The 18,606-nt window shown below is 42.5% G+C and overlaps 1 protein-coding gene across 1 annotated transcript in view; it reads right to left on the bottom strand.

The window, feature by feature from the left end:
- LOC129814973 (cadherin-related family member 1-like) overlaps positions 1-18,606 on the bottom strand; it is a 114,247-nt gene that overhangs the window by 85,193 nt on the left and 10,448 nt on the right. Inside the window, exon 13 of the mRNA XM_055868210.1 lies at positions 16,813-16,977. Coding sequence (XP_055724185.1) covers positions 16,813-16,977 — 165 coding nt within the window. The remainder of the gene's footprint in view (positions 1-16,812; positions 16,978-18,606) is intronic.

Here is an 18,606-nt window from a genome sequence, read left to right as displayed (position 1 = left end):
CGGAACATAAAGGAGAGGAGTTAGAATGTTGGAACGGAACATAAAGGAGCGGAGTTAGAATGTTGGAACGGAACAGAGAGGAGAGGAGTTAGAATGTTGGAAAGGAACATAGATGAGAGGAGTTAGAATGTTGGAACGGAACATAGAGGAGAGGAGTTAGAATGTTGGAACGGAACATAAAGGAGAGGAGTTAGATTGTTGGAACGGAACAGAGAGGAGAGGAGTTAGAATGTTGGAACGGAACAGAGAGGAGAGGAGTTAGAATGATGGAACGGAATATAGAGGAGAGGAGTTAGAATGTTGGAACGGAACATAGAGGAGAGGAGCTAGAATGTTGGAAAAGAACATAAAGGAGAGGAGTTAGAATGCTGGAACGGAACATAGAGGAGAGGAGTTATAATGTTGGAACGGAACATAAAGGAGAGGAGTTAGAATGTTGGAACGGAACAGAGAGGAGAGGAGTTAGAATGTTGGAACAGAACATAGAGGAGAGGAGTTAGAATGTTGGAACGGAACAGAGAGGAGAGGAGTTAGTATGTTGGAACAGAACATAGAGGAGAGGAGTTAGAATGTTGGAACGGAACAAAGAGGAGAGGAGTTAGAATGATGGAACGGAATATAGAGGAGAGGAGTTAGAATGTTGGAACGGAACATAGAGGAGAGGAGCTAGAATGTTGGAACAGAACATAGAGGAGAGGAGTTAGAATGTTGGAATGGAACATAGAGGAGAGGAGTTAGAATGTTGGAACGGAATATAAAGGAGAGGAGTTAGAATGTTGGAACGGAACATAAAGGAGAGGAGTTAGAATGCTGGAACGGAACATAGAGGAGAGGAGTTAGAATGTTGGAACGGAACATAAAGGAGAGGAGTTAGAATGTTGGAACGGAACAGAGAGGAGAGGAGTTAGAATGTTGGAACAGAACAGAGAGGAGAGGAGTTAGAATGTTGGAACGGAACATAAAGGAGAGGAGTTAGAATGTTTGAACGGAACAGAGAGGAGAGGAGTTAGAATGTTGGAACGGAACAGAGAGGAGAGGAGTTAGAATGTTTGAACGGAACAGAGAGGAGAGGAGATAGAATGTTAGAACGGAACAGAGAGGAGAGGAGTTAGAATGTTGGAACGGAACAGAGAGGAGAGGAGTTAGAATGTTGGAACGGAACAGAGAGGAGAGGAGTTAGAATGTTGGAACGGAACATAAAGGAGAGGAGTTAGAATGTTGGAACGGAACATAGAGGAGAGGAGTTAGAATGTTGGAACGGAGCAAAAAGGAGAGGAGTTAGAATGTTGGACTGAACATAGAGGAGAGGAGTTAGAATGTTGGAACGGAACATAAAGGAGAGGAGTTAGAATGTTGGAACGGAACATAGAGGAGAGGAGTTCAAATGTTGGAACGGAACATAAAGGAGAGGAGTTAGAATGTTGGAACGGAACAGCGAGGAGTTAGAATGTTGGAACGGAACAGAGAGGAGAGGAGTTAGAATGTTGGAACGGAACATAAAGGAGAGGAGTTAGAATGTTGGAACGGAACATAGAGGAGAGGAGTTAGAATGTTGGAACGGAACATAGAGGAGAGGAGTAAGAATGTTGGAACAGAACATAGAGGAGAGGAGTTAGAATGTTGGAACGGAACAGAGAGGAGAGGAGTTAGAATGTTGGAACGGAACATAGAGGAGAGGAGTTAGAATGTTGGAACGGAACATAGAGGAGAGGAGTTAGAATGTTGGACGGAACATAGAGGAGAGGAGTTAGAATGTTGGAACGGAACATAAAGGAGAGGAGATAGAATGTTGGAACGGAACATAGAGGAGAGGAGTTCAAATGTTGGAACGGAACATAAAGGAGAGGAGTTAGAATGTTGGAACGGAACAGCGAGGAGTTAGAATGTTGGAACGGAACATAAAGGAGAGGAGATAGAATGTTGGAACGGAACATAGAGGAGAGGAGTTCAAATGTTGGAACGGAACATAAAGGAGAGGAGTTAGAATGTTGGAACGGAACAGCGAGGAGTTAGAATGTTGGAACGGAACAGAGAGGAGAGGAGTTAGAATGTTGGAACGGAACATAAAGGAGAGGAGTTAGAATGTTGGAACGGAACAGAGAGGAGAGAAGTTAGAATGTTGGAACGGAACAGAGAGGAGAGGAGTTAGAATGTTGGAACGGAACAGAGAGGAGAGGAGTTAGAATGTTGGAACGGAATATAGAGGAGAGGAGTTAGAATGTTGGAACAGAACATAGAGGAGAGGTGTTAGAATGTTGGAACGGAACATAGAGGAGAGGAGTTAGAATGTTGGAACAGAACATAGAGGAGAGGAGTTAGAATGTTGGAATGGAACATAGAGGAGAGGAGTTAGAATGTTGGAACGGAATATAAAGGAGAGGAGTTAGAATGTTGGAACAGAACATAGAGGAGAGGAGTTAGAATGTTGGAACGGAACATAAAGGAGAGGAGTTAGAATGTTGGAACGGAACACAAAGGAGAGGAGTTAGAATGTTGGAACAGAACATAGAGGAGAGGAGTTAGAATGTTGGTAGAATGTTGGAACGGAACATAAAGGAGAGGAGTTAGAATGTTGGAACGGAACCGAGAGGAGAGGAGTTAGAATGTTGGAACGGAACAGAGAGGAGAGGAGTTAGAATGTTGGAACGGAACATAGAGGAGAGGAGTTAGAATGTTGGAACAGAACATAGAGGAGAGGAGTTAGAATGTTGGAACGGAACATAAAGGAGAGGAGTTAGAATGCTGGAACGGAACATAGAGGAGAGGAGTTAGAATGTTGGACGGAACATAGAGGAGAGGAGTTAGAATGTTGGAACGGAAGATAAAGGAGAGGAGATAGAATGTTGGAACGGAACATAGAGGAGAGGAGTTCAAATGTTGGAACGGAACATAAAGGAGAGGAGTTAGAATGTTGGAACGGAACATAAAGGAGAGGAGTTAGAATGTTGGAACGGAACAGAGAGGAGAGGAGTTAGAATGTTGGAATTTAACATAGAGGAGAGGAGTTAGAATGTTGGAACGGAACATAGATGAGAGGAGTTAGAATGTTGGAACGGAACATAGAGGAGAGGAGTTAGAATGTTGGAACGGAACATAAAGGAGAGGAGTTAGAATGTTGGAACGGAACAGAGAGGAGAGGTGTTAAAATGTTGGAACGGAACAGAGAGGAGAGGAGTTAGAATGATGGAACGGAATATAGAGGAGAGGAGTTAGAATGTTGGAACGGAACATAGAGGAGAGGAGCTAGAATGTTGGAACAGAACATAGAGGAGAGGAGTTAGAATGTTGGAATGGAACATAGAGGAGAGGAGTTAGAATGTTGGAACGGAATATAAAGGAGAGGAGTTAGAATGTTGGAACGGAACATAAAGGAGAGGAGTTAGAATGCTGGAACGGAACATAGAGGAGAGGAGTTAGAATGTTGGAACGGAACATAAAGGAGAGGAGTTAGAATGTTGGAACGGAACAGAGAGGAGAGGAGTTAGAATGTTGGAACAGAACAGAGAGGAGAGGAGTTAGAATGTTGGAACGGAACATAAAGGAGAGGAGTTAGAATGTTTGAACGGAACAGAGAGGAGAGGAGTTAGAATGTTGGAACGGAACAGAGAGGAGAGGAGTTAGAATGTTTAAACGGAACAGAGAGGAGAGGAGTTAGAATGTTGGAACGGAACAGAGAGGAGAGGAGTTAGAATGTTGGAACGGAACATAAAGGAGAGGAGTTAGAATGCTGGAACGGAACATAGAGGAGAGGAGTTAGAATGTTGGAACGGAGCAAAAAGGAGAGGAGTTAGAATGTTGGACTGAACATAGAGGAGAGGAGTTAGAATGTTGGAACGGAACATAAAGGAGAGGAGATAGAATTTTGGAACGGAACATAGAGGAGAGGAGTTCAAATGTTGGAACGGAACATAAAGGAGAGGAGTTAGAATGTTGGAACGGAACAGCGAGGAGTTAGAATGTTGGAACGGAACAGAGAGGAGAGGAGTTAGAATGTTGGAACGGAACATAAAGGAGAGGAGTTAGAATGTTGGAGCGGAACATAGAGGAGAGGAGTTAGAATGTTGGAACGGAACATAGAGGAGAGGAGTAAGAATGTTGGAACAGAACATAGAGGAGAGGAGTTAGAATTTTGGAACGGAACAGAGAGGAGAGGAGTTAGAATGTTGGAACAGAACATAGAGGAGAGGAGTTAGAATGTTGGAACGGAACATAGAGGAGAGGAGTTAGAATGTTGGACGGAACATAGAGGAGAGGAGTTAGAATGTTGGAACGGAACATAAAGGAGAGGAGATAGAATGTTGGAACGGAACATAGAGGAGAGGAGTTCAAATGTTGGAACGGAACATAAAGGAGAGGAGTTAGAATGTTGGAACGGAACAGCGAGGAGTTAGAATGTTGGAACGGAACAGAGAGGAGAGGAGTTAGAATGTTGGAACGGAACATAAAGGAGAGGAGTTAGAATGTTGGAACGGAACAGCGAGGAGTTAGAATGTTGGAACGGAACAGAGAGGAGAGGAGTTAGAATGTTGGAACGGAACATAAAGGAGAGGAGTTAGAATGTTGGAACGGAACATAGAGGAGAGGAGTTAGAATGTTGGAACGGAACATAGAGGAGAGGAGTAAGAATGTTGGAACAGAACATAGAGGAGAGGAGTTAGAATGTTGGAACGGAACAGAGAGGAGAGGAGTTAGAATGTTGGAACGGAACATAGAGGAGAGGAGTTAGAATGTTGGAACGGAACATAGAGGAGAGGAGTTAGAATGTTGGACGGAACATAGAGGAGAGGAGTTAGAATGTTGGAACGGAACATAAAGGAGAGGAGATAGAATGTTGGAACGGAACATAGAGGAGAGGAGTTCAAATGTTGGAACGGAACATAAAGGAGAGGAGTTAGAATGTTGGAACGGAACAGCGAGGAGTTAGAATGATGGAACGGAACATAAAGGAGAGGAGATAGAATGTTGGAACGGAACATAGAGGAGAGGAGTTCAAATGTTGGAACGGATCATAAAGGAGAGGAGTTAGAATGTTGGAACGGAACAGCGAGGAGTTAGAATGTTGGAACGGAACAGAGAGGAGAGGAGTTAGAATGTTGGAACGGAACATAAAGGAGAGGAGTTAGAATGTTGGAACGGAACAGAGAGGAGAGAAGTTAGAATGTTGGAACGGAACAGAGAGGAGAGGAGTTAGAATGTTGGAACGGAACAGAAAGGAGAGGAGTTAGAATGTTGGAACGGAATATAGAGGAGAGGAGTTAGAATGTTGGAACAGAACATTGAGGAGAGGTGTTAGAATGTTGGAACGGAACATAGAGGAGAGGAGTTAGAATGTTGGAACAGAACATAGAGGAGAGGAGTTAGAATGTTGGTAGAATGTTGGAACGGAACATAAAGGAGAGGAGTTAGAATGTTGGAACGGAACCGAGAGGAGAGGAGTTAGAATGTTGGAACGGAACAGAGAGGAGAGGAGTTAGAATGTTGGAACGGAACATAGAGGAGAGGAGTTAGAATGTTGGAACAGAACATAGAGGAGAGGAGTTAGAATTTTGGAACGGAACAGAGAGGAGAGGAGTTAGAATGTTGGAACAGAACATAGAGGAGAGGAGTTAGAATGTTGGAACGGAACATAGAGGAGAGGAGTTAGAATGTTGGACGGAACATAGAGGAGAGGAGTTAGAATGTTGGAACGGAACATAAAGGAGAGGAGATAGAATGTTGGAACGGAACATAGAGGAGAGGAGTTCAAATGTTGGAACGGAACATAAAGGAGAGGAGTTAGAATGTTGGAACGGAACAGCGAGGAGTTAGAATGTTGGAACGGAACAGAGAGGAGAGGAGTTAGAATGTTGGAACGGAACATAAAGGAGAGGAGTTAGAATGTTGGAACGGAACAGCGAGGAGTTAGAATGTTGGAACGGAACAGAGAGGAGAGGAGTTAGAATGTTGGAACGGAACATAAAGGAGAGGAGTTAGAATGTTGGAACGGAACATAGAGGAGAGGAGTTAGAATGTTGGAACGGAACATAGAGGAGAGGAGTAAGAATGTTGGAACAGAACATAGAGGAGAGGAGTTAGAATGTTGGAACGGAACAGAGAGGAGAGGAGTTAGAATGTTGGAACGGAACATAGAGGAGAGGAGTTAGAATGTTGGAACGGAACATAGAGGAGAGGAGTTAGAATGTTGGACGGAACATAGAGGAGAGGAGTTAGAATGTTGGAACGGAACATAAAGGAGAGGAGATAGAATGTTGGAACGGAACATAGAGGAGAGGAGTTCAAATGTTGGAACGGAACATAAAGGAGAGGAGTTAGAATGTTGGAACGGAACAGCGAGGAGTTAGAATGTTGGAACGGAACATAAAGGAGAGGAGATAGAATGTTGGAACGGAACATAGAGGAGAGGAGTTCAAATGTTGGAACGGATCATAAAGGAGAGGAGTTAGAATGTTGGAACGGAACAGCGAGGAGTTAGAATGTTGGAACGGAACAGAGAGGAGAGGAGTTAGAATGTTGGAACGGAACATAAAGGAGAGGAGTTAGAATGTTGGAACGGAACAGAGAGGAGAGAAGTTAGAATGTTGGAACGGAACAGAGAGGAGAGGAGTTAGAATGTTGGAACGGAACAGAAAGGAGAGGAGTTAGAATGTTGGAACGGAATATAGAGGAGAGGAGTTAGAATGTTGGAACAGAACATAGAGGAGAGGTGTTAGAATGTTGGAACGGAACATAGAGGAGAGGAGTTAGAATGTTGGAACAGAACATAGAGGAGAGGAGTTAGAATGTTGGTAGAATGTTGGAACGGAACATAAAGGAGAGGAGTTAGAATGTTGGAACGGAACCGAGAGGAGAGGAGTTAGAATGTTGGAACGGAACAGAGAGGAGAGGAGTTAGAATGTTGGAACGGAACATAGAGGAGAGGAGTTAGAATGTTGGAACAGAACATAGAGGAGAGGAGTTAGAATGTTGGAACGGAACATAAAGGAGAGGAGTTAGAATGCTGGAACGGAACATAAAGGAGAGGAGTTAGAATGTTGGAACGGAACATAGATGAGAGGAGTTAGAATGTTGGAAAGGAACATAGATGAGAGGAGTTAGAATGTTGGAACGGAACATAGAGGAGAGGAGTTAGAATGTTGGAACGGAACATAAATGAGAGGAGTTAGAATGTTGGAACGGAACATAGAGGAGAGGAGTTAGAATGTTGGAACGGAACATAAAGGAGAGGAGTTAGAATGTTGGAACGGAACAGAGAGGAGAGGAGTTAGAATGTTGGAAAGGAACATAGATGAGAGGAGTTAGAATGTTGGAACGGAACATAGAGGAGAGGAGTTAGAATGTTGGAACGGAACATAAAGGAGAGGAGTTAGAATGTTGGAACGGAACAGAGAGGAGAGGAGTTAAAATGTTGGAACGGAACAGAGAGGAGAGGAGTTAGAATGATGGAACGGAATATAGAGGAGAGGAGTTAGAATGTTGGAACGGAACATAGAGGAGAGGAGCTAGAATGTTGGAACAGAACATAGTGGAGAGGAGTTAGAATGTTGGAATGGAACATAGAGGAGAGGAGTTAGAATGTTGGAACGGAATATAAAGGAGAGGAGTTAGAATGTTGGAACGGAACATAAAGGAGAGGAGTTAGAATGTTGGAACGGAACAGCGAGGAGTTAGAATGTTGGAACGGAACAGAGAGGAGAGGAGTTAGAATGTTGGAACGGAACATAAAGGAGAGGAGTTAGAATGTTGGAACGGAACATAGAGGAGAGGAGTTAGAATGTTGGAACGGAACATAGAGGAGAGGAGTAAGAATGTTGGAACAGAACATAGAGGAGAGGAGTTAGAATGTTGGAACGGAACAGAGAGGAGAGGAGTTAGAATGTTGGAACGGAACATAGAGGAGAGGAGTTAGAATGTTGGAACGGAACATAGAGGAGAGGAGTTAGAATGTTGGACGGAACATAGAGGAGAGGAGTTAGAATGTTGGAACGGAACATAAAGGAGAGGAGATAGAATGTTGGAACGGAACATAGAGGAGAGGAGTTCAAATGTTGGAACGGAACATAAAGGAGAGGAGTTAGAATGTTGGAACGGAACAGCGAGGAGTTAGAATGTTGGAACGGAACATAAAGGAGAGGAGATAGAATGTTGGAACGGAACATAGAGGAGAGGAGTTCAAATGTTGGAACGGATCATAAAGGAGAGGAGTTAGAATGTTGGAACGGAACAGCGAGGAGTTAGAATGTTGGAACGGAACAGAGAGGAGAGGAGTTAGAATGTTGGAACGGAACATAAAGGAGAGGAGTTAGAATGTTGGAACGGAACAGAGAGGAGAGAAGTTAGAATGTTGGAACGGAACAGAGAGGAGAGGAGTTAGAATGTTGGAACGGAACAGAAAGGAGAGGAGTTAGAATGTTGGAACGGAATATAGAGGAGAGGAGTTAGAATGTTGGAACAGAACATAGAGGAGAGGTGTTAGAATGTTGGAACGGAACATAGAGGAGAGGAGTTAGAATGTTGGAACAGAACATAGAGGAGAGGAGTTAGAATGTTGGTAGAATGTTGGAACGGAACATAAAGGAGAGGAGTTAGAATGTTGGAACGGAACCGAGAGGAGAGGAGTTAGAATGTTGGAACGGAACAGAGAGGAGAGGAGTTAGAATGTTGGAACGGAACATAGAGGAGAGGAGTTAGAATGTTGGAACAGAACATAGAGGAGAGGAGTTAGAATGTTGGAACGGAACATAAAGGAGAGGAGTTAGAATGCTGGAACGGAACATAAAGGAGAGGAGTTAGAATGTTGGAACGGAACATAGATGAGAGGAGTTAGAATGTTGGAAAGGAACATAGATGAGAGGAGTTAGAATGTTGGAACGGAACATAGAGGAGAGGAGTTAGAATGTTGGAACGGAACATAAATGAGAGGAGTTAGAATGTTGGAACGGAACATAGAGGAGAGGAGTTAGAATGTTGGAACGGAACATAAAGGAGAGGAGTTAGAATGTTGGAACGGAACAGAGAGGAGAGGAGTTAGAATGTTGGAAAGGAACATAGATGAGAGGAGTTAGAATGTTGGAACGGAACATAGAGGAGAGGAGTTAGAATGTTGGAACGGAACATAAAGGAGAGGAGTTAGAATGTTGGAACGGAACAGAGAGGAGAGGAGTTAAAATGTTGGAACGGAACAGAGAGGAGAGGAGTTAGAATGATGGAACGGAATATAGAGGAGAGGAGTTAGAATGTTGGAACGGAACATAGAGGAGAGGAGCTAGAATGTTGGAACAGAACATAGTGGAGAGGAGTTAGAATGTTGGAATGGAACATAGAGGAGAGGAGTTAGAATGTTGGAACGGAATATAAAGGAGAGGAGTTAGAATGTTGGAACGGAACATAAAGGAGAGGAGTTAGAATGCTGGAACGGAACATAGAGGAGAGGAGTTAGAATGTTGGAACGGAACATAAAGGAGAGGATTTAGAATGTTGGAACGGAACAGAGAGGAGAGGAGTTAGAATGTTGGAACAGAACAGAGAGGAGAGGAGTTAGAATGTTGGAACGGAACATAAAGGAGAGGAGTTAGAATGTTTGAACGAAACAGAGAGGAGAGGAGTTAGAATGTTGGAACGGAACAGAGAGGAGAGGAGTTAGAATGTTTGAACGGAACAGAGAGGAGAGGAGTTAGAATGTTGGAACGGAACAGAGAGGAGAGGAGTTAGAATGTTGGAACGGAACATAAAGGAGAGGAGTTAGAATGTTGGAACGGAACATAGAGGAGAGGAGTTAGAATGTTGGAACGGAGCAAAAAGGAGAGGAGTTAGAATGTTGGACTGAACATAGAGGAGAGGAGTTAGAATGTTGGAACGGAACATAAAGGAGAGGAGACAGAATTTTGGAACGGAACATAGAGGAGAGGAGTTCAAATGTTGGAACGGAACATAAAGGAGAGGAGTTAGAATGTTGGAACGGAACAGCGAGGAGTTACAATGTTGGAACGGAACAGAGAGGAGAGGAGTTAGAATGTTGGAACGGAACATAAAGGAGAGGAGTTAGAATGTTGGAGCGGAACATAGAGGAGAGGAGTTAGAATGTTGGAACGGAACATAGAGGAGAGGAGTAAGAATGTTGGAACAGAACATAGAGGAGAGGAGTTAGAATTTTGGAACGGAACAGAGAGGAGAGGAGTTAGAATGTTGGAACAGAACATAGAGGAGAGGAGTTAGAACGTTGGAACGGAACATAGAGGAGAGGAGTTAGAATGTTGGACGGAACATAGAGGAGAGGAGTTAGAATGTTGGAACGGAACATAAAGGAGAGGAGATAGAATGTTGGAACGGAACATAGAGGAGAGGAGTTCAAATGTTGGAACGGAACATAAAGGAGAGGAGTTAGAATGTTGGAACGGAACAGCGAGGAGTTAGAATGTTGGAACGGAACAGAGAGGAGAGGAGTTAGAATGTTGGAACGGAACATAAAGGAGAGGAGTTAGAATGTTGGAACGGAACAGAGAGGAGAGGAGTTAGAATGTTGGAACGGAACAGAGAGGAGAGGAGTTAGAATGTTGGAACGGAACAGAGAGGAGAGGAGTTAGAATGTTGGAACGGAATATAGAGGAGAGGAGTTAGAATGTTGGAACAGAAAATAGAGGAGAGGTGTTAGAATGTTGGAACGGAACAGAGAGGAGAGGAGTTAGAATGTTGGAACGGAACAGAGAGGAGAGGAGTTAGAATGTTGGAACGGAACAGAGAGGAGAGGAGTTAGAATGTTGGAAAGGAATATAAAGGAGAGGAGTTAGAATGTTGGAACAGAACATAGAGGAGAGGAGTTAGAATGTTGGAACGGAACATAAAGGAGAGGAGTTAGAATGTTGGAACGGAACACAAAGGAGAGGAGTTAGAATGTTGGAACAGAACATAGAGGAGAGGAGTTAGAATGTTGGTAGAATGTTGGAACGGAACATAAAGGAGAGGAGTTAGAATGTTGGAACGGAACCGAGAGGAGAGGAGTTAGAATGTTGGAACGGAACAGAGAGGAGAGGAGTTAGAATGTTGGAACGGAACATAGAGGAGAGGAGTTAGAATGTTGGAACAGAACATAGAGGAGAGGAGTTAGAATGATGGAACGGAACATAAAGGAGAGGAGTTAGAATGCTGGAACGGAACATAGAGGAGAGGAGTTAGAATGTTGGACGGAACATAGAGGAGAGGAGTTAGAATGTTGGAACGGAACATAAAGGAGAGGAGATAGAATGTTGGAACGGAACATAGAGGAGAGGAGTTAAAATGTTGGAACGGAACATAAAGGAGAGGAGTTAGAATGTTGGAACGGAACAGCGAGGAGATAGAATGTTGGAACGGAACAGAGAGGAGAGGAGTTAGAATGTTGGAACGGAACATAAAGGAGAGGAGTTAGAATGTTGGAACGGAACAGAGAGGAGAGGAGTTAGAATGTTGGAACGGAACAGAGAGGAGAGGAGTTAGAATGTTGGAACGGAATATAGAGGAGAGGAGTTAGAATGTTGGAACAGAACATAGAGGAGAGGTGTTAGAATGTTGGAACGGAACATAGAGGAGAGGAGTTAGAATGTTGGAACAGAACATAGAGGAGAGGAGTTAGAATGTTGGAATGGAACATAGAGGAGAGGAGTTAGAAAGTTGGAACGGAATATAAAGGAGAGGAGTTAGAATGTTGGAACAGAACATAGAGGAGAGGAGTTAGAATGTTGGAACGGAACATAAAGGAGAGGAGTTAGAATGTTGGAACGGAACACAAAGGAGAGGAGTTAGAATGTTGGAACAGAACATAGAGGAGAGGAGTTAGAATGTTGGTAGAATGTTGGAACGGAACATAAAGGAGAGGAGTTAGAATGTTGGAACGGAACCGAGAGGAGAGGAGTTAGAATGTTGGAACGGAACAGAGAGGAGAGGAGTTAGAATGTTGGAACGGAACATAGAGGAGAGGTGTTAGAATGTTGGAACAGAACATAGAGGAGAGGAGTTAGAATGTTGGAACGGAACATAGAGGAGAGGAGTTAGAATGTTGGACGGAACATAGAGGAGAGGAGTTAGAATGTTGGAACGGAACATAAAGGAGAGGAGATAGAATGTTGGAACGGAACATAGAGGAGAGGAGTTCAAATGTTGGAACGGAACATAAAGGAGAGGAGTTAGAATGTTGGAACGGAACAGCGAGGAGTTAGAATGTTGGAACGGAACAGAGAGGAGAGGAGTTAGAATGTTGGAACGGAACATAAAGGAGAGGAGTTAGAATGTTGGAACGGAACAGAGAGGAGAGGAGTTAGAATGTTGGAACGGAACAGAGAGGAGAGGAGTTAGAATGTTGGAACGGAACAGAGAGGAGAGGAGTTAGAATGTTGGAACGGAATGTAGAGGAGAGGAGTTAGAATGTTGGAACAGAAAATAGAGGAGAGGTGTTAGAATGTTGGAACGGAACATAGAGGAGAGGAGTTAGAATGTTGGAACAGAACATAGAGGAGAGGAGTTAGAATGTTGGAATGGAACATAGAGGAGAGGAGTTAGAATGTTGGAACGGAATATAAAGGAGAGGAGTTAGAATGTTGGAACAGAACATAGAGGAGAGGAGTTAGAATGTTGGAACGGAACATAAAGGAGAGGAGTTAGAATGTTGGAACGGAACACAAAGGAGAGGAGTTAGAATGTTGGAACAGAACATAGAGGAGAGGAGTTAGAATGTTGGTAGAATGTTGGAACGGAACATAAAGGAGAGGAGTTAGAATGTTGGAACGGAACCGAGAGGAGAGGAGTTAGAATGTTGGAACGGAACAGAGAGGAGAGGAGTTAGAATGTTGGAACGGAACATAGAGGAGAGGTGTTAGAATGTTGGAACGGAACATAGAGGAGAGGAGTTAAAATGTTGGAACGGAACATAAAAGAGAGGAGTTAGAATGTTGGAACGGAACATAAAGGAGAGGAGATAGAATGTTGGAACGGAACATAGAGGAGAGGAGTTAAAATGTTGGAACGGAACATAAAGGAGAGGAGTTAGAATGTTGGAACGGAACAGCGAGGAGTTAGAATGTTGGAACGGAACAGATAGGAGAGGAGTTAGAATGTTGGAACGGAACATAAAGGAGAGGAGTTAGAATGTTGGAACGGAACATAGAGGAGAGGAGTTAGAATGTTGGAACAGAACATAGAGTAGAGGAGTTAGAATGTTGGAACGGAACATAGAGGAGAGGCGTTAGAATGTTGGAACGGAAAATAAAGGAGAGGAGTTAGAATGTTGGAACGGAACATAGAGGAGAGGAGTTAGAATGTTGGAACGGAACATAAAGGAGAGAAGTTAGAATGTTGGAACAGAACATAAAGGAGAGGAGTTAGAATGTTGGAACGGAACATAGAGGAGAGGAGTTAGAATGTTGGTAGAATGTTGGAACGGAACATAAAGGAGAGGAGTTAGAATCTTGGAACGGAACAGAGAGGAGAGGAGTTAGAATGTTGGAACAGAACAGAGGGGAGAGGAGTTAGAATGTTGGAACGGAACATAAAGGAGAGGAGTTAGAATGGTGGAACGGAACAGAGAGGAGAGGAGTTAGAATGTTGGAACGGAACAGAGAGGAGAGGAGCTAGAATGTTGGAACGGAACAGAGAGGAGAGGAGTTAGAATGTTGGAACGGAACATAGAGGAGAGTAGTTAGAATGTTGGAACGGAACAGAGGGGAGAGGAGTTAGAATGTTGGAACGGAACAGAGAGGAGAAGAGGGGAGTTAGAATGTTGGAACGGAACAGAGAGGAGAGGAGTTAGAATGTTGGAACGGAACATAGAGGAGAGGTGTTAGAACGTTGGAACGGAACAGAGAGGAGAAGAGGGGAGTTAGAATGTTGGAACGGAACATAGAGGAGAGGAGTTAGAATGTTGGAACGGAACAGAGGGGAGAGGAGTTAGAATGTTGGAACGGAACTTAAAGGAGGGGAGTTAGAATGTTGGAACGGAACAGAGAGGAGAGGAGTTAGAATGTTGGAACGGAACATAGAGGAGAGGAGTTAGAATGTTGGAACGGAACATAAAGGAGAGAAGTTAGAATGTTGGAACAGAACATAAAGGAGAGGAGTTAGAATGTTGGAACGGAACATAGAGGAGAGGAGTTAGAATGTTGGTAGAATGTTGGAACGGAACATAAAGGAGAGGAGTTAGAATCTTGGAACGGAACAGAGAGGAGAGGAGTTAGAATGTTGGAACAGAACAGAGGGGAGAGGAGTTAGAATGTTGGAACGGAACATAAAGGAGAGGAGTTAGAATGGTGGAACGGAACAGAGAGGAGAGGAGTTAGAATGTTGGAACGGAACAGAGAGGAGAGGAGCTAGAATGTTGGAACGGAACAGAGAGGAGAGGAGTTAGAATGTTGGAACGGAACATAGAGGAGAGTAGTTAGAATGTTGGAACGGAACAGAGGGGAGAGGAGTTAGAATGTTGGAACGGAACAGAGAGGAGAAGAGGGGAGTTAGAATGTTGGAACGGAACAGAGAGGAGAGGAGTTAGAATGTTGGAACGGAACATAGAGGAGAGGTGTTAGAACGTTGGAACGGAACAGAGAGGAGAAGAGGGGAGTTAGAATGTTGGAACGGAACATAGAAGAGGGGAGTTAGAATGTTGGAACGGAACAGAGAGGAGAGGAGTTAGAATGTTGGAACGGAACATAGAGGAGAGGTGTTAGAACGTTGGAACGGAACAGAGAGGAGAAGAGGGGAGTTAGAATGTTGGAACGGAACATAGAGGAGAGGAGTTAGAATGTTGGAACGGAACAGAGGGGAGAGGAGTTAGAATGTTGGAACGGAACATAAAGGAGTGAAGTTAGAATGTTGGAACAGAACATAAAGGAGAGGAGTTAGAATGTTGGAACGGAACATAGAGGAGAGGAGTTAGAATGTTGGTAGAATGTTGGAACGGAACATAAAGGAGAGGAGTTAGAATCTTGGAACGGAACAGAGAGGAGAGGAGTTAGAATGTTGGAACAGAACAGAGGGGAGAGGAGTTAGAATGTTGGAACGGAACATAAAGGAGAGGAGTTAGAATGGTGGAACGGAACAGAGAGGAGAGGAGTTAGAATGTTGGAACGGAACAGAGAGGAGAGGAGCTAGAATGTTGGAACGGAACAGAGAGGAGTGGAGTTAGAATGTTGGAACGGAACATAGAGGAGAGTAGTTAGAATGTTGGAACGGAACAGAGGGGAGAGGAGTTAGAATGTTGGAACGGAACAGAGAGGAGAAGAGGGGAGTTAGAATGTTGGAACGGAACAGAGAGGAGAGGAGTTAGAATGTTGGAACGGAACATAGAGGAGAGGTGTTAGAACGTTGGAACGGAACAGAGAGGAGAAGAGGGGAGTTAGAATGTTGGAACGGAACATAGAGGAGAGGAGTTAGAATGTTGGAACGGAACAGAGGGGAGAGGAGTTAGAATGTTGGAACGGAACTTAAAGGAGGGGAGTTAGAATGTTGGAACGGAACAGAGAGGAGAGGAGTTAGAATTTTGGTACCTATACACATCGTTCATAAGCATGTCAGGGCTCTTTAAAAAGTATCCAATCACACAGGAAATAAACGCATGTCAAACATTTTATTTTTCCAATATTATATAACAATATTATTCATAGTAATAACAACAACAATTTTCACATTAATATTTATAGTGTCAACAACTTATTTTTGGGGACAATATTGTTGAGTAGGGAGTGCATTGGGACACAACTCCTGAATGAAAGTCATTGAATGAAGGTCACTGTCCATTTGCTGTTTGGAACAGTCTGAGGATAACACACCAGGGAGGATCTTACTGTAAGCTAAAACACACCGAACAATGTGGGGAGGATTTCACCCCAGCAGGGTCTGTCTACTAGGCTCCCATTCCCTGGGGGTGCTTAGGACACAGACACACCACAGGGACACCACAGACACACCACAGGGACACCACAGTGTAAAGGCCAATATGATTGACCCTAAAGAATTGTTTCCTTCTCACCAACTCTAATTCCTGCTAAACGGTAACTACTAGTAATGTAACATTATAAATACTAGTAGTATGGAAGCAGATTCATCCCAAAATAAATACAGATAACAACATTGAAATAACATTCAAATTGGAGTATTGTTTTTTCATATTATTGTTGATTCAATACATTTATTTGCATTTATTGAATCTGGTTCCATAGTTGAGTATTGTATAGAGAAAGTCAATCATGTTGTAACGGCAGTCTAGCTCTTCCTCCTCCTCGGACGAGGAGAGGCGAGAAGGATCAGAGGACCAATGTGCAGTGTGGTAATTAGACATAATGAATTTAATCAAACAAAAACAAGACACTATACAAACTGACAAAACACACTAACCGTCACAGTCCCGTGTAGCACCAACACTGACACAGGAACAATCACCCACCAACAAACAGTGAGAACAGCCTACCTTAATATGGTTCTCAATCAGAGGAAACGTCAAACACCTGCCTCTAATTGAGAACCATATCAGGCAACACATTTAACCCAACATAGAAACAGACAAACTAGACACACAACATAGAATTCCCACCCAGCTCACGTCCTGACCAACACTAAACAAGCTAAACACATACGAACTCTGGTCAGGACGTTACACATATTAGCAGTACGTCTCTAAGGGCAAAATATCACATTTTGTGGAAATCCCTCAAACTGGAAATCCCTGCTTCCTCTTAGTTTCCAATTACCCATAACCATTAATATCCATCTATCGGTGGATTATTGTTGGGAGATTACATAATCATATTTTGGTGGCAGTGGTGTTTGAGTAGAGTTGAATAATCCAGATGTACTCACGGTGACAGACACAACGTTGGAGCCTCCGGGTGAGTTTTCCGGGATACGTGCGATGTAATACTCTGAGGTGAACCTGGGAGTGTTGTCATTGGTGTCCAAAAGGTGAATCACAATATCAGCTGTCGCACTGAACCTCTCAGGGGTGTCAATCTCCACAGCCAGTAACTGTGGTAGAGGAAAAATGTTATGTTAAATCCATAAAATACTCCCTACTATTCTTGCTTTTATACTATAGTAAAAATGTATTTAAGGAATGAGTATGATGCCTGCAATGCAAGAGTTGTGGGTTAGATTCCCACTGGGGTCAAAAATACAAAATATATGGAAGCACTACTTTAAGTGACTTTGGATAAAAGAGTCTGCTAAATTGTTATTATTTTATAAGTCATAGGTTATTACTCTATAACTACCAATGTAATTTCTTACCGCATAATTACCATTGTAATGAACTATTGTATAATTACCATTGTTATTTATTACTATATAATTACCATTGTAATTACTTATTATATAATTACCATTGTAATGACTTATTGTATAATTACCATTGTAATGACTTATTGTAGAATTACCATTGTAATGACTTATTGTATAATTACCATTGTAATTACTTATTGCATAATTACCATTGTAATTTCTAATTGTATAATTACCATTGTAATTTCTTAGTAAATACCTAGTAATTTCTAACTGTATAATTACCATTGTAATTTCTAACTGTATAATTACCATTGTAATTTCTTAGTAAATACCTAGTAATTTCTAACTGTATAATTACCATTGTAATTTCTAACTGTATAATTACCATTGTAATTTCTTAGTAAATACCTAGTAATTTCTGTACCATCAAAATAAAACCATATCCAATCTACATTGTCCCTCTTAGGATCAAATATTTGTTATTCCAGTTTGTCATAGAGTACCAGTCAACGGTTTGGACACACCTACTCATTCCAGGGTTTTTCTTCATTTGTACTATTTTCTACAGTGTAGAATAATAGTGAAGACATCAAAACTATGACATAACACATGGAATCATGTAGTAACCAAAAAAAGTGTTAAACAAATCTAAATATATTTGGGATTTTATATTCTTCAAAGTAGCCACTCTTTGCCTTGATGAAAGCTTTGCACACTCTTGGCATTCTCTCAACCAACTTCATGAGGTAGTCACCTGGAATGCATTTCAATTAACAGGTGTGCCTTGTTAAAAGTTAATTTGTGGAATTTATTTCTCTATCTTAATGCATTTGAGCCAGTTGTGTTGTGACAAGGTAGAAGATATACAGAACATAGCCCTATTTGGTAAAATACCATATTATGGCAAGAACAGCTCAAATACGCAAAGAGAAACGACAGTCCATCATTACTTTAAGACATGAAGGTCAGTCAATACAGAACATTTCAAGAACTTTTAAAGTTTTTTAAAGTGCAGTCGCAAAAACCATCAAGCGCTATGATGAAACTGGCTCTCATGAGGACCCCCACAGGAAAGGAAGACCCAGAGTTACCTCTGCTGCAGACGATAAGTTCATTAGAGCCTCAGAAATTGCAGCCCAAATAAATGCTTCACATAGTTCAAGTAACAGACAAATCTCAACATCAACTGTTCAGTGAAAACTGTGTGAATCAGGCCTTCATGGTCGAATTGCTGCAAAGAAACCACTACTAGGACACCAATAAGAAGAAGAGACTTGCTTTTGGCCAAGAAATACGAGCAATGGACGTTAGACCGGTGGAAATCCACATTCGTGATTTTTGGTTCCAACCGCTGTGTCTTTGTGAGACACAGAG

This window comes from Salvelinus fontinalis, chromosome 1 (assembly GCF_029448725.1).
Source record: "Salvelinus fontinalis isolate EN_2023a chromosome 1, ASM2944872v1, whole genome shotgun sequence".
Classification (NCBI taxonomy): domain Eukaryota; kingdom Metazoa; phylum Chordata; class Actinopteri; order Salmoniformes; family Salmonidae; genus Salvelinus; species Salvelinus fontinalis.
This window is presented reverse-complemented; position numbering and strand designations above follow the sequence as displayed.